The sequence below is a fragment of the Carcharhinus amblyrhynchos genome, chromosome 6, assembly GCF_965287045.1.
Source record: "Carcharhinus amblyrhynchos chromosome 6, sCarAmb.v2.hapA, whole genome shotgun sequence".
Classification (NCBI taxonomy): Eukaryota; Metazoa; Chordata; class Chondrichthyes; order Carcharhiniformes; family Carcharhinidae; genus Carcharhinus; species Carcharhinus amblyrhynchos.
Window position 1 is genome coordinate 104,839,088 of NC_137329.1, and position 15,821 is coordinate 104,854,908.

The following is a 15,821-nucleotide window of genomic DNA, read 5'->3' on the forward strand; positions in this document are numbered from 1 at the left end:
AGTGTGAGGGACAGGTATTTAAATATGATGCTGGGACCTTCAAACCTGCCAGCTGAGGGCGGGTGGACGAGTCAGATGCCAGCCCACCGGGAGAATAGGAGGGAAACTCGCCTGTGCGAAATCAATGTGATTCCAAGCAGAGTGTGTTGTGGGATCTTGCCATTCTGTGCTGCTGGATCCACCCGCAATTCTACACACAGCCAGACGGCGAGATTTCCCGGCCCCTCCTGCCGGTGGGATATTCTGGTCCTGCCAAAGTCAGCAGAGATTTACATGGTTCGCCACATTCCCTGAGCGGGTACCTGGGGCCAGAAACTCCCAGCCAAAAATTTGGGACTGTGAAATAGCCAAGATCTGGACCAAATGTCCTCCTTCAGTACTTTAAGTTTGTGTGACTCAATATTTGAACCCTTCTACCCAGCAGAGAAAGATGGTTTTCATTTTTACTGTGGTCTGGTTTGAAACCCAATGTCCAAGTTGAAAGGGCATTAGTCTAGTGGACTACACCCTAATCTACTGCGTCGCCAAGACTTTTCTTCCTGTATTTTAACCTTGGAATTTTGGTTACCTGTAATTTCATTATTGGAACATTGATATTTCACACAAAATATATTGTAAAATGAACAATTTTGAAGAATTCTTTCAGCTAAAATTTAAAATAAACACCAAATATTTATCTTCAACAGATTGAACTGATAAAATCAAATGCCTTCAACAATCGCAAGAAAGCTGTTGTGCTACGAGGATATAATTCCATTAGTGCTTCCGACCTGCGACTATATCAACGTATTTTTGTACAATATGGTTATGAACTTGTCCTGTCTCCGGAAGTTGATGGAGGTTCAAGCAACAAGGAAAGATACAAAGATAATGGTAAGAAAATGTGTTTGCTTTGTTGAAGTGCTGTGTTCAGGTCTTCAGTGAGAACTGGGATCTGTTCTGAAGCAGCTGATTGTCTGAACCCTGCTGTTCTATTTTTAACTTTCCTCTGAAAAGCCTTCTGTCCTTCTGCAAGGTTCTGCAATTTAGAGGTCAGCTAGAAGAGGAGTAAAGATCACAACCCCCAAGTTCATGTGAGAAATAATAGCAGTTCACATCCAGAAGAGTCCCAGGCCTTCTTTTTGTGCTGCTTGATTGTAGTTTGGTGGTATTTATATGATATAATGTTGTAACAGAGGTCTCCAGTTTTCTCTAATCAATAGAAGGTAGCACAACCCAGGCCTGACACAGGGAAGGAGTCCCCAGTACACTGGGAAAGAGAATACTTCTATGCATGGTGTCGCAGTGATGCTGTACCAAGCTAACAAAGAAGTAATTGCACCATTCATTCCATTATCATACTAGCACCTTGGGATGTTTTTAGCCAAATGTTCCAGGCTCTATATAAATGCAAGTAATTGTTGTTGATCATAAGTGCTAAGTAGACATACTTAAGCCACTCTTTTATTGACAGACTTCCTAAGGCCTGACAAGTTCTTCTTCACAAATTCTCCCATGACACATAGATGTGAGGCACTCTACTTATTTAACCATTTGTATGTAGGCTTTTGCTGGCATTGCCCTCATGGGAAGGTGCTCCAAAGAGGACATCCTTTCTTAACCAAGCTTTCTACAGAAGGACAATACTTAGTATATACTGGTCTGGCTGCCCTGTCTTCTGCTGTCCATTGTTTTAGCAGTTTGACCAAGAGTTACTAAAATACAGAACACGTTGCGACAAGTGGCTGTTGAAGTGGAATCAGCCACTAAATTCAAGAGAAAATTAAAAAATACTTGACCCCAATTTTGAAAATGAAAAATATCAAAGACATGGGAGGATTGAAATAGTTCGGAACAGAATGGTGTTAATATTGGTAAAGGACACCATGGGTCGAATGGCCTGCTTCTATGCCAATAGTTCTATTATCCTAAGCAATAGCAAGTTGGATGTGGGGAAGCACTGGTGCAATGGCATTGTCAATGGATCAGCGATCCAGAGACCCAGCAAAATGTTCTGGAGTCCCAGCTTCGAATCCCACCATGGCAGATGGTGAAATTGGAATTCAATTAAAATCTGGAATGAAAAAATTATGACCGTGAATCGATAGTCATAAAATCCATCTGATTCACTAATGTCCTTTAGGAAAGGAAATCTACTGTCCTTACCTGGTCTGGCCTACATGCGGTGATTAACTCTTAACTGCACTTAGCGATGGGCAATGTGTTGGCACAGTGGTTAGCATGGCTGCCTCACAGCGCCAGGGACATGGATTCAATTCCCGGCTTGGATCACCGTCTGCACAGAGTTTGCATGTTCTCCCCATGTCTGCGTGGGTTTCCTCCGGATGCTTCAGTTTTCTCACGCAGTCCAAAAGATGTGTGGGTTAGGTGGATTGGCCATGCTAAATTCACTCTCAGTGTACCCAAACAGGCGCCGGTGTGTGGCCACGAGGGGATTTTCACAGTAACTTCAATGCAGCATTAACACAAGCCTACTTGTGACACGAATATATAAACTTTAAATGCCATCCCAGCCAACGATTCCAATACCCCATGAATGAATAGAAAAAAATGGCTGTGCTATTCTATTTTAGAAAATAATGTCGCTCTAGTTACATTCTCTCAACTCATCGTTTATGTTGGCACAATGAGCATTTCTTTTTCCCCCACATGAGTATGCTGCTAGTGAATTCTTTGTTGTGGTTACATCTATCCCAAAGGCCACAACTTTGTTTCGGCTCCCACCCTTATCCGGGATGTTGCTCAGAAATGTTGACTGGCTGCTTGCCAGGTTTCATAACCAGCAGTCCAAGCAGCACTTTTTGCAAAACTATGAATACTGACGTATCATCCACAGCTTTAAAATGTTTCTTTCGCAATCTTTCAAAGCAAGCAAGCACTTAACGTTTTAAACACTATGCGTTGAAGATAAAAACCAAGTGTGGGAAAAGATGCAGACAGCCTGGCTGCAGAATGCCAGTATAATCACAGGACTATAAATTATGTTCCGTGTGAGTTATTTTCCTTCTTATTTCCAGCCACCCACGATGGAGTCGCACAGAAAATAGAAACTAAAACCGAACGAAAAGTACTTCAGCAATTGTTTCACATATTGGGCAAACTGACACTCAAGGTCTGTCAAAATGATCATGAAAGCCTATCGATGTGGGCATCTGGAGTTCTGGGAAGGTATATTGCCAGTGGAAAGAATCCAACCCACCCCCACCCTTTTTACCCTACCAACCCCTCATGTAGAATTTCAGAGGTGAAATTTATTCCGCTGATTTAAAAAAAAGTGTTGTTTATTACAAGAAGTGATACAAGATAAACCCCATTTTGTACTCATGCTGACTTTATCAGTAAAATTATCAGCAGGAGGGATTTTGTTCTAAAATGAATGCCTGCAAAATATAGGAAGGAAGAACAGAGGCAGCAGTAAGCAATTTATAACAGTCCCTTTCAATTTTCCATTTCTATTTTTCTGTTTTAGATTGTAGCATACTTGATTTTTATTTTCAATTGTATTAAAGCGTGACATCTATTTCCTGAGGATGCTTTGATCCCGCCCCCCACCAGTTTCAGGGTTCTCTAGAGTCCAGCCCCTCGGTTAGTCTTCTCATTATTTTCTTTCATCGAAAAATAAAGTTGAGTAATGGAAATTTGTAAGGAATTTAGCCCAGAACATCTGCGTTGCATATGTTCACATGATTATTTTGGAAGCTGATTGGAGAGTTGTTTCTTTCCCCGATCTAAGATGAAGAAACTTATTTTCCTTTGAATGTAAGCATGTGCGTCAAGGTGGCCGTGAGCAGATATAGAGGAAAAACTTGGTTTTATTAAGCTCCAAAGCAACAAAGGGCGAAAAGTCAGCATACAGAATTTTGCTATTGCTATTTAAGTTAAAACCTTAGAAAGAGTTCAGAGTCATGAACATGAGGAGTGACTAACCCCTACCCCACGTACTCTCAGGTACGTGTGCGTTATGAGGGAGCCAACAATTTTGTATCTTCAGGCATCCAGGGCAAATAGAGGCTGTTGATATTTCATGAAGCTACAGATGAGAAGGCTCCCAGATTTGGCAGTCCAGCTCTGGGGCGGCACGGTGGCACAATGGTGGCACTGCTACCTCAACAGCAGCAGGGACCCGTGTTCAATTCCGGCCTCCTTCTCCGCGTGTCTGCGTGGGTTTCCTCTGGATGCTCCGGTTTCCTCCCACAGTCCAAAGATGTGCAGGTTAGGTGGATTGGCCATGCTTAGTTGTCCCTTAGTGTTAAGGGAACTAGCAGGGTAAATACTCGGGGTTACAGGGAGAGGGCCGAGGTGGGATTGTGGTCGGTGCAGGCTCGATGGGCCAAATGGCCTCCTTCTGCACTGCAGGGATTCTATGCCACTATGATCCTCACATCACTCAACTTGTTTGGAACATCTCTGTCCCCTGTATGGCCCTGCAGATACCGCCAAAGAAGGTGCTGTTCCAGTGGATCTGAGACCTGGTCTAATTTTCAGCCCATCAGCTGGACTCAGACCAGGGTTAAAGCAAGAGTGCACCAGGAGAACTAGGCATATTCAGCCTCCCTAAAAATATCAATGTCCCAATAATTCGGAAGTCACTGAGTTATGTAGACCACAAAACTCCAGCATTTATCCTCTGTCGGTTTTAAGTAAACTGATCTCTGCCCCATAGCCTTGAGGGCTATGTATCTTTCCAGGCTGCCTCTGGGTTACTATTACTACTCCTTCTCCTATTGGAAATGCACTGTGTAGATGCCTGGCAAAAATAGAATTGGCCTCAGTTGATAGCCAGCCAGAATGCATGGCCAAGATTTGCATGTGAATGAATCTCACTTGAACACTATGACAAGTAACTATGGATGCAAAGACTAGCAAGCAATCAAAATCTTTCGCAGGGTGGAGAAATGGGGAAAAGCCAGAGAAAAAATAAAGAGAATGTCAAACCTTACTTACCTGTCAAATTAAATTTCAAGACTTCAACTGATTTCCTTAACGAGATACAAGCTTCTCTCTTCCCTCAGCCTCTGTAACAAATAATTCCTCAACTCTGCTGATTGCAAAGTTAAATAGTCTCCTTCTGATTTCTGTCGGGCCCAGGGGGGGCTCTTCAATTGAGGAGGGAGGATTGGCATGGGTGGGGCATTCCCTGGAAATGGTCCCGTATCCAATATCTGTGTCTTTTTTTATTCATTTGTGGGACATTTGTCGCCCACCCCTAGTTGCCCTTAAACTGAATGGCTTGCTAGGTCATTCCAGAGGTCAGTTGAGAGTCAATCAAATTGCTGTGGCTCTGGGGTCACATGTAGGCCAGACCAGGTAAGGACGGCAGATTTCCTTCCCTAACAGACATTAGTGAACCAGATGGGTTTTTACAACAATTGACAATGGTTGCATGGCCATCAGATCCTTAATTCCAGGTATTTTTTATTGAATTCAAATTCCACCATATGCCATGGCGGGATTCAAACCCGGGTCCCCAGAACATTAGCTGAGTTTCTGGATTAGTCTAGTGATGATATCACTAAGCCATCGCCTCCCCATGGGGTGGGGATGGGTGGAATCTCCTGTTCAGGGATCTTTGTTTTTTTATGTTTTTCAGATTAAAATACCTTTTAAAAAGGGGTCCTGATTTGTCAGAAGCTGAGATTGCTGGGGGGAGTGGACTCATTCAGAGCCCAACCAGCCAGTGTGAGTTTATGGGAGCCCCCCCCCTTCCTTTTTTTCCCACAGTATTTAAAAATACAGTGGGAAAATCCGACAAGGCAGTTAGCAGACTGTCCTCTGCTTTTCCTGCCGGAGACAACACTTTGAAAAAAATAGAAAAGTTCTGCCCACTGTTTATTTTCTGTAGACAACTTATACTTCAACTGCAAAAAGTGACATTCCCTTAACACCCCCCATGGAATTACAATCCTTTTAGCAGTTCACAGTCATTCCCAGCTTCCATTTGGGTTCCTTATCTCCATTTCATCAAATAGTGACATCAAGTGATCATTCTCAGTCACTTTCTTCAGTTTTCAAAGAGTTTCTTCAAGCCAGCACCCCTTAAGCCTGTCCAATGACTGTTCTTCCCCCTTTTTGTGCCAAAACAATTCTCCAGAAATCTGTAAAAAGCAGCGGCATGTGCCTCCTCGGCTAGAGACTTGTCTCCCTCCTGCATTAAGTTGCAGAAGCATGCAATGTCAATCAACTTTTTTTCTCTGCTAACAATAACTCACTAGTGTTATTAACCTGACATCTGCCGTACACAGCCTTTCTGTCCTTTAACTTACTCACTATCTCTTTCATTATCCATGGATGCCCAATCTTTCCCTCTTGTGGGGATTTACCTCAACTGTACTCAAAACCATCTCCTTTTCAAATGCAGTCTGTTGTTGTCTTTGGCAACAAAGATTGGTTATCAATCTTTGATTCCAATTTACTTCAGACTGATACATTCACCCCCCATTTATACTCACTCACCTGCACAGAGTTCAGAGTGGCAAGTTGGTGAATTTAGTTCACTGTCCCCAGGCAATGTACACCTTGGGCCCAATTTTACCATAGCATTGCTTTTGGGTGCGAAGATGTGGTAAAGTTGGGCGTGAGGCGAATAGCGCAGTCCACGTCCACGCAGATTTCCACTTTACCAAGGCTCGAAAATGTCCGTGATCGAAACTGCGCCTGAAATGGGCGCAGTTAAATGCATTTGCATGCATTTAAACTGACTTAATGAGCTGGACACCCAATCTTACCAGCATTTCCCCTTTTAGCATTGCGTTCGCCCGACCAGAGGAGGAGACCAGATGGTTCTCTGGTTGAGGGGAGGGCAGGGGCGGGGGAGGGGGTTCCGCTGCCACTCTGCAGGCGATCGGGAGGAGAGAAGGGGGGGGGGGTCCGCTGCCACTCTGTGGGCAATAGGTTGAGGGGAAAGGGGGCAGAGGGTAGTGATTAGTCTGGGTAGCTGGGGGGTGGGTGGATAAGGGGGACAGTTATGTTGTGGGGTGGGGCGATATCTGTGGGGGACATCGCTCCCGCTCTTTGCTCCTGGGCCTCTTTATCTGTTTTTTGTGGCCCGGGAACAATGCGATAGGGGAGCATTTTTCACATGCACAGTTGAAGGTTCCAATTGGAGCAGCAGCGTTTCGGGCGCAATAAGCCCAGCCTACAGCGCGATTCAGACTTGCAATTTTTTTTTCGGGCTGAGTGCGTATGGGGGCGCCTGCGAACAGGCTTCCAAGAGGATCTGAATTGTGCCCAGATTCAGCACTTAGAATCAAAATGGTAAAATCAATCGCCCTTGTATCAAGAAACAGAAGTAGTTTTAAATAATCTTTGTTGGTATTTGTAGTGCTAGAAATAAGACTTACCTTTAAGTAAGTTTAAATTTATGTTTTTGTATTTCAGTGGGGTAATGACTTCAGCTTGGATTAGGCATGGTAATGAGGGTGTACATTGTGAAAACAAACACGTTTTAAAGGAAAACTAGGCTGTTGCTTAGTGACCAGGGATAACCCTGGGATAGAAAGATAGTTAGTTGTAAGCTGGTGCCTAAAGAAACTGGACACAGGGAACTGCAGAGAGCAGGAGGGCGAATCTAGAGATTCAAGCAGGGGCTGTTAAATGGGTTTCCCTCTGGATGCCACAGCCTCCACGAGTCCCCACAGCCGAGTGTCCAGCATTGTCAGTTCCATGCCAGAAATCGGTGCGTAACTGCATAATATATGTAAATTCTCATTTGTGTGTTCTTTAAATGTCATTCACTGCAGCAGGGTTTACAGTAGTTCCCCACTTATGGAGAGCTGGCGGCCCAACCCCACTGGAGTGAAGGGGGGCAGTCAAGGCCCACCAGATTGGGCAGTGCCAAGGGATGGGGTCTAATGGGGTCAGGGTCTAAAGGGGGTGGGGCACCTGGAGGGGAGATCCAGCCTCTGCAGTAAAGTGGGATGGGGTCTCACTGCCACCCTGCACTCAGGCTGAATGACAGAGGGAGTGAGGCCAGCGATCAGGGCTGGCCATCGCAGTAGGAATTTAGGGGAAATGGAGGGGTTCGGGCCTGTAATGGGTGCATCCCCGCACCTGGTGGCGGGGAGAGGGTGATGTGGGGGGTTTGGTCGGGGCTGCCATGGTGGGGGGGGGTGAGCGGGGAGGAATTGGGAGATCAGGAGTGGTGGGGGGATGGGGAGAGATTGTGGTGGGGCGGGGAAATGGGGGAGGTTTGAGGCTGACCCACACGTGTTCGCAGGGTCAGCGATCGGACTGTGATGGGGGCGGGCGAACCAGCATTGAGGGTTGGTGGAGCTGGCCAGTGGTCAGGACTGGCCATTGGGATGGGAGTGGACTTTCGGTACTGTGAGGGGAGGCGTCGGGGCTGCTTGTGCGGTGGGGGTTTGTGGCAGCCGTTGTAAGGGAGGAATGGGGAGATTGGGGCTGTTGTGGACAGAGGGGTAGATCGAGGCAGACTGGTGGCTGAGATCGAGGCTGGCCCAGACATGTCTGCGGGGCCAGTGGTTAGGCCATGGTGGGGGCAGAGGATCTGCATTGCGGGGTTGCGGTTAAGCTGGTTAGGGATCGGGAGGCCAGCAGTGTGGTCCTACTGTGCATGCTCCAATCTCAGCGTTGACAGATCGGTGCACACGCTCAGGGGCCTGCTCAGTGCTATGTTGCCAGCATCTCGGGTGGGAATAGGCCCTGCCCACTGATATCTCGTGTGATTTACACTAGTGCACTCTGCAGTGTACAGAGTGTGGAAGATTCATTTTGAAACTCCCGCTGAGAAAACCAGCGTGATTTACTCCAGTTTTTACGTGAATTCGACACTTAGAATTTCTTTGGGAGAATCGCCCTGCAAATTTCACAAAAAAAGTTCCAAAAAATCCCAGGAGAAGTGTCAAAAACAACATTTCCGGAGGACAGTTAAGTTGAACAGCAAGTTGAACAAGGCCTGATTAAGAGAATTCAAGCAAAAGCAGAGAAAGTTATTTGACGTAAAGAGACAAATGCAAGAATCAGGTTTAAAGTTGGCTAAGTGATAAGCCTGACATCTAAGGGAAATCAAAGATTTGGTGACATCTTAATACAACCTGTGAAGCAGTGGTGTTCTATTGATAGGGCTCGGACTTGAGGGATTGTGCGGAAGTTTGAATGCATGTAGCAATCCAAAACAGAGGAATATCAAAAGAAGAAATTGAAATCCTAAAGGTGGATTTTTGGTGAAAACATCTGAGAAAAAGCATTGTTTGGGGGAATATTCTAGGTATGTTCTTCAAGAGTGTAATTTGGAAATAACTGTGTGGAAGTCAGAATTCCAGTGAGACCAGTTGGATCTCAGTATGATAAATATCTGGGGAGATTTGAGGGGAAATCGATGAATTGGGTGGCAACTTCCACTTGGTTTCAGAGTGTGGTGCATCTGACCACAATTCGTCTGTTGGTATACACAGACTGTATACTGACCAAGGACATTAGTGTATAAGGCCTATTTTGAAACTTGTATTATTTTTATAAACCTATAAATACCTATAATGTTATACCTGGAGTGAAGGAGCATTGCACTGAAGTTAATTTTTTGTTGTTTAATAAATGTTTTACTCTTTTGTTGAAAGGTAATTGGCAGTTCATCCACATCTCTAAATAAAAACAGAGTTACAATCTATCAAGCTAGGGTTCCTCTCTGGAACCTGATTGGCCAGTGGTAAAATCAGTTGGAATCGTAACACTTGCCAATTTAAGTGTTACGATTCAGGCCCATCCTGAAGCCATGCGGACTCTGCTTGATTATATTGTGCAATTGTAAGTGCTTTGCTATTGCATCCTTTACAATGCACTCTAACATTTTCCCAATGAGAAGTTGAGCTAGCTGGGTGAGAGTTACCTGTTTCTTGTCTTCCTCCCTTTTTGAATAAGTATGATACATTGGCAGTTTTCCAATCCTCTGGAAGATGACTACCAGTGCATCCCCTATCTCTGTAGCTACTTCCTCGCTAGTCCACCCTCATAGTCTATCTTCTCCATTTCTTTTTTTGGTCATTTTTTTGTTGGCTTTTAAAATTTTCCCAATCTTCTGGCCAACCACTAATCTTTGCCACATTGGATGTTTTTTTTCGGTTTAATATTATCCTTAACTTCCTTGGCTAACCATGGTTGATTTATCCCCTTCCTAGAACCCTACTTTCTCATTGGCATATACCTTTGTTGTGAATCACTAACCATTTTCATAAATGTCTGTCATTGCCAATCAACTGTCTTTCCAGCTGAACTCCTCCTTCCGAGTCTACTCCTTCCAACTCCCCTCTCGTTCCTTTATCACTTTCCCTTCTTTAAGTGTAGCACATTTGTTTCTAACACAAGTTTCTCAATTCTCAAACTGAATGCCATCTTCTACAATGCTATGGTCATCAATCCCTCGGTGATCATTTTACTCTGAGATTGTTTACTAAACCTGCCTCTCACACCAGGGAGGCTGGTTCGGCTGGGATTGTTCTCCTCAAAGCAGAGAAGTTTGACGGGGAGGACCTGAGTGAAGCGTACAAAATTATGATGGACGCATAGGATAGATAGGAAGAAACTTTTCCCCTGAGCAGAGGGTTCAATAACCAAGGGGGGTAGATTTAAGATGAGGAGCAAGAAATTTAAAGACAATTTGAGGATTAAACTTTTTCACCCTGACGGTGGGGGGCATCTGGAACTGACTGCCTGAAAGGGAGTGTAGGCGGGAACCCTCACAAATTTAGATAAGCACTTGAAACACCATAGCATGCAATGTTTGAAACACCATAGCATAACACGTGCTGGAACATAAGAACATAAGAAATAGGAGCAGGAGTAGGCCATCTAGCCCTTCGAGCCTGCCCCGCCATTCAATAAGATCATGGCTGATCTGTCGTGGCTCAGTTCCACATTCCCGCCCTCTCCCCATAACCCTTAATCCCCTCTCTTATCAAAAACCCATCAACCCGCGTCTTAAAAATATTTAGCGAGGCAGCCTCCACCACTTCAACGGGCAGAGAATTCCAGAGATTCACCACCCTTTGAGTGAAGAAGTTCCTCCTCAACTCCGTTCTAAACCGCCTCCCCTTTATCTTGAGGCTGTGCCCCCTAGTCCTACTGTCTTTTTTGAGCGGGAAGAGTCTCTCCACCTCTATCCTATCCATCCCATTCATCATCTTATACGTCTCAATGAGATCTCCCCTCATTCTTCTAAACTTTAACGAGTACAAGCCTTGTTTATTCAGCCTCTCCTCATAGCTCAACCCCCTCAACTCCGGCATCAGCCTAGTAAACCTCCTCTGCACTCCCTCCAAGGCCAAAATATCTTTGCGCAGGTGCGGCGCCCAAAACTGCACACAGTACTCCAGCTGCGGCCTCACCAATGCCCTATACGGCTGCAGCAAGACCTCCCTACTTTTATATTCAATCCCCCTCGCTATGAAGGCCAGCATCCCATTAAATGGGATTAGGATAGGTATTTGATGGTCATCACAGAATGATGGGCTGAAGGGCCTACTGCTGTGCAGTAAAACTTTATAACTCTATGTATCTTTGAAACTGATTTAGTTTTACAAGAGCTGGCAGGTTTTCTATTGGCTGGCAATCCACAGGGTGGGAGAACAAAGCTGTGGACAGAACAAGAAAAGGGGTTGTGACCCAAATAGCTTCAATGTGTGTCCCCATTACCATTACCTGAAGTCTCTTCAAAGTTTGTTGGCAAGAGAATGAGGCAGGCACTAGTGCAATGTGAATGAGCATCGTGAGACACCAGAACAGAGCCAGGACATGGAGGGGAATTGGGGTCAGGCCTAGAGGCAGATGCGACGGAACAGATGGCCAAAGACTGAAATCTCAGGGCATAGGCAGCTGGAAGCCCAAGTTGCTGTGAGCTAAAAGTAAGCTGCTGTATTCCAAATGCTGGGAAACAGGGAAAGATAAGAAGCAGACCAGGACACAGAGAGAGTGAACCTTGCCAGAAGAAGGCTGGGGCTGAGAGAAGAGGCTGGAAGCCAATGTGAAAAAAAAATCAGAGAAGAATTTAAAGCACAGAATTGAAAATATTAAAAATTAGATGTTGAGGAAATTTTGAAAGTAGAATTGATCAAACTTGGCAAGAATGGTAGAGGATGGGGTTTTGGGGGTGGTGGGAAGGGGAGGAGCAGGGTCAGGGGTATAGCAAACCACCCAGGATCAAAATGGACAGAACTAGGCAACTCAGTCACAACAATTTGTGTTGGATGGACTGAAGTATAAAGATAATGGAAAGTGTGGATTCTTTACTTTGAGTGTATAAGACAGTTATTGTGTCATATTAATGCCAATTAAGCATTATTCTGGTGTTACTAAGTATCACAGCCATGATAAAATTGTGATAATATGGAGTACCTATAATCAACAAGTAAGCAGTCCTTCAAAATTTCCTACTTTCACTTGATCCCGAAAATTCTAAAGGAAGCAGTTTCTACACTTTAAAATAAAAATAAACTTGGATATCATTCAGCCCATCAAGCCTGCACTGACCCTTGTTTTATTTCACCCAAGCCCTATCCCCATAACACCACGTATTTACCCCATTAGTCCCCCCTTCCTTACTCTTCTTGGGACACTAAGGGGCAATTTAGCATGGCTAGTCTACCTAACCTGCACATCTTTGGACTGTGGGAGGAAACCAGTGCATCCGGAGAAAACCCGTCCGGACATGGGGAGAAGGCGCAAACTTGACGCAGACAGTCATCCAAGGCCAGAATTGAACCCGAGTCCCTGGTGAGACTGCAATGCTAACTATTGTGCCACCCCTGATAAGGCATTTGTCTTTTGTTAAGTCCTTGTCCCAGTCTTTCACATTATATAAAACCTTGACTGCAGATGGCTTGCAGATAATCTGAAGTAGACTAACTCCTTTTTGATAGGATTTGGGGAAGTCCTGCTCCAGCTCATTAACCTCGTACATAACACCAGGATCGATTAGCTTCTTCACCTGCCTTCCCTTTAATTTATTGGAGCTCGTAAGGGAGATGAGGAACTCCTGAGAGTAAATTCAATTAGGAATCCCAAAGTTGACCATGCAAGCAACTTTACTCAACAAAGGTTATTCAAGCTGGTGCATCAAATGTTCAGACAAGATGGCACGCAAGCAGATGTGCATTGATTTTAATGAAAATAGTTGAAAAGCTGATCAAGGAAAAGACATATCAATACTTTTGAATCATTTATTTCTCATTACTTATTGGGAATGCATATAAGGTGAATGCTCAGTTCAGACATTGGACCTATTAGTTAAAATTCCTCAGCTGTTCTTTCCAGATGAGAAACATCCCATACTGCATCAAATCCTATTGTTCCCTTGATGCCTATTAGTGGAGAAACAGCAGTTAACAGATCACTAAGAGCCATTCATCACCATGTCCACTTCAGCTCATTTTCTCAAAGTTGTGCTTTCAGGAATAAAAACGTTTCTGTAAAGCCACATCCTGCCACAAGGACACTTTAGCATCGCTTTCCTGTGCCTGCTACCCCACTTCCCACCCCATCCCAGAGCTGCTCTTGGAAGCAATGGTAACACAAGAAGATGCAAGGAAAATTTACTGTCATCGAAGATGTCAAGCTCCACCAATATTTGTGTGTGGTGCTTAGGAAAGGAGAAGCCAGCAATGGCCCCATCAGGGAAGATAGGAGGAGTTCTGTTCACAGTGGGAGTCTGCATTGCCTGAATTTTCCATGATTTCTGATATTAGACAGAACCATGAAGGTGCATCCAGACTAGGAAATCTGAAGTCTCTTAATCGTCATTGTCTAAACTACGTATATTTTGGCAGGAAGTAAGATTTTTTTATTTTAAAGGGATACAGTTTTCAATTACTTGCCAGGAAATTTCAATGATCAAGCAATCTCAGCATTACATTGTGCTCGTGTTACTCAGTACAAGCTTTATCTTAATAAAATGCATTTTCCAATAATTTGAGTGAAGTAGTTTAGACACCATGGGGCAATTAATTTAGCGTTTGCAATACACCTAAATTGCACATCCTTGGTAACTAAAGGTCAATTTAGCATGGCCAATCTACCTAACCTGCACATCTTTGGACTGTAGGAGGATCCGGCACAGACACAGGAAGAACATGCAAACTCCACACAGCTAGTTACGCAAGACCAGAATCGAACCCTGGTCCCAGGCTGCCGTGTCACTATCACATTGTGAAATTTAATTTTACAACACCTTCAAAATGCAGAAAACAAGCTCTCTGCCTTGTGTTTTGTATATCACATTGTGCCCATCATTTCTTTACAGCTTACAGAAATTGCCTTCACTGTAATAATTTGTGCCAATCTTTTAATGGGAATAGTTAGATTGGACACTCTGTATAACAGGGCAGGTTGCCTGGAACAGGTTCTGATAACTATCTCTAATTCCACCACTGCAGACTTGATACCAAATAAGGACATCACCACCAGTGTTTTCCCTCTATAATCTGCTTCATGGAGAAATAGTACAAAGTGTTGCTGCAGTGGAAATGTTTGTTTTAGTTCTGAGTCTTAAGGGTGTTTACCTTTCCTTTAAGCAGTCCAGATTGTGCTTCTTTTGAACGTTGTGCATTGACACGGCTCCTTCTTATATAAAGTATTTAGATCTTTCTGACAATCTTTTACCAAAGAATTTCAGTTCAGCCATAAATGGTCTCATCTGAGAGGGTTGTGTCTGGTTTCTTTGCCAGTGAAATGTGACTGTTTCCTCAACTTGAATTGCTCGTGCTGTTTGTAAATGACAACCAGATGTTTTATACTATACACCGGTTGTCATGTCTGTATATTTTAGGACTTTTGGGGCTCTTTATAATCCTCCTTGGTCAGAATATTTGACATTTTCCTTGGTCCCATTTGATTGATTGTGTAGTAAACTTTGTTAATGCCTAATTACTAAAGAGCAGGAAGTCTATTTGAAACCACTGAAATCTCATGGCACATTTACTGATTTAAAAAAGACAAATGGATATCAACTTTGATTTTAGGAATTTTACATTCATCTAGAACAAGTATATTTGTATGGGCCCCTACATGTAGGTTTAGGAGCAGTAAAAAAAATATTGCAGCTGGAGATTATAATTAATGCCAGTGTTTTCATCGACCCAATCCACATCAACATAAAAATAACATTTCAACATTTGCAGAAAGAAGAGCGAAACCAGCAGCACATTCAGCCAATGTAACTTTATCCTTTGGAGTTAACTGCATTGTGAATGATTTTCTGCTGCAAAGCCATGTTTTATATCAAAAAATGATTTTTGAATTTACTGGCTGGAAGCCTCGAATAAGTAAAACAAGACTAAAGCCACGTTCCAGTGACTTGGGATCACAGTCAAAAATTGCTGCACATTTTCACCACTGTACTTGTTCCATTCCTCCTACCTGTCTTCATCTGACTTGCAAATCGAACCCTGTCCATTGATTTTGAATGCAAGACTGTCTCAAAGCCACACCAGAAATAATGGCCTTGAAAGGGGATGAATGGGGCCATCTCCTATCACATGAACTTGCCAACCAGACAATCGTCCGGCTACATAACTGGGCTGAGAGAAAACCATTAGACATAATCACTTAGACAATGTGGACCTCACTCAGCAGAATACTGGTGTATATGGTCAATGTGGCCACTTGATGTACAAGTGCCACCTCGAAACCTTGCCTGGCTCTGACTGCAGAAACCGTCATTAAGCCATGGAACATATGATAACGTTTTGTCCCCGACTCAAATTTGAGGTTGGCATCTTGGAGAAACACAGTAGCGTAGCAATGATGCTGTTGGACTAGTGACCAAGAGGCCAATGCAAAACTCTGGGAGAATGAGTTCAATTCCCATCATGGCA

At 43.9% G+C, this 15,821-nt stretch overlaps 1 protein-coding gene across 1 annotated transcript in view; it reads left to right on the top strand.

Annotated features, from left to right (window-relative positions):
* cped1 (cadherin-like and PC-esterase domain containing 1) overlaps positions 1-15,821 on the top strand; it is a 222,056-nt gene that overhangs the window by 23,605 nt on the left and 182,630 nt on the right. The window contains exon 2 of the mRNA XM_080191117.1: positions 687-873. Within this exon, the coding sequence (XP_080047243.1) occupies positions 687-873 (187 nt within the window). The remainder of the gene's footprint in view (positions 1-686; positions 874-15,821) is intronic.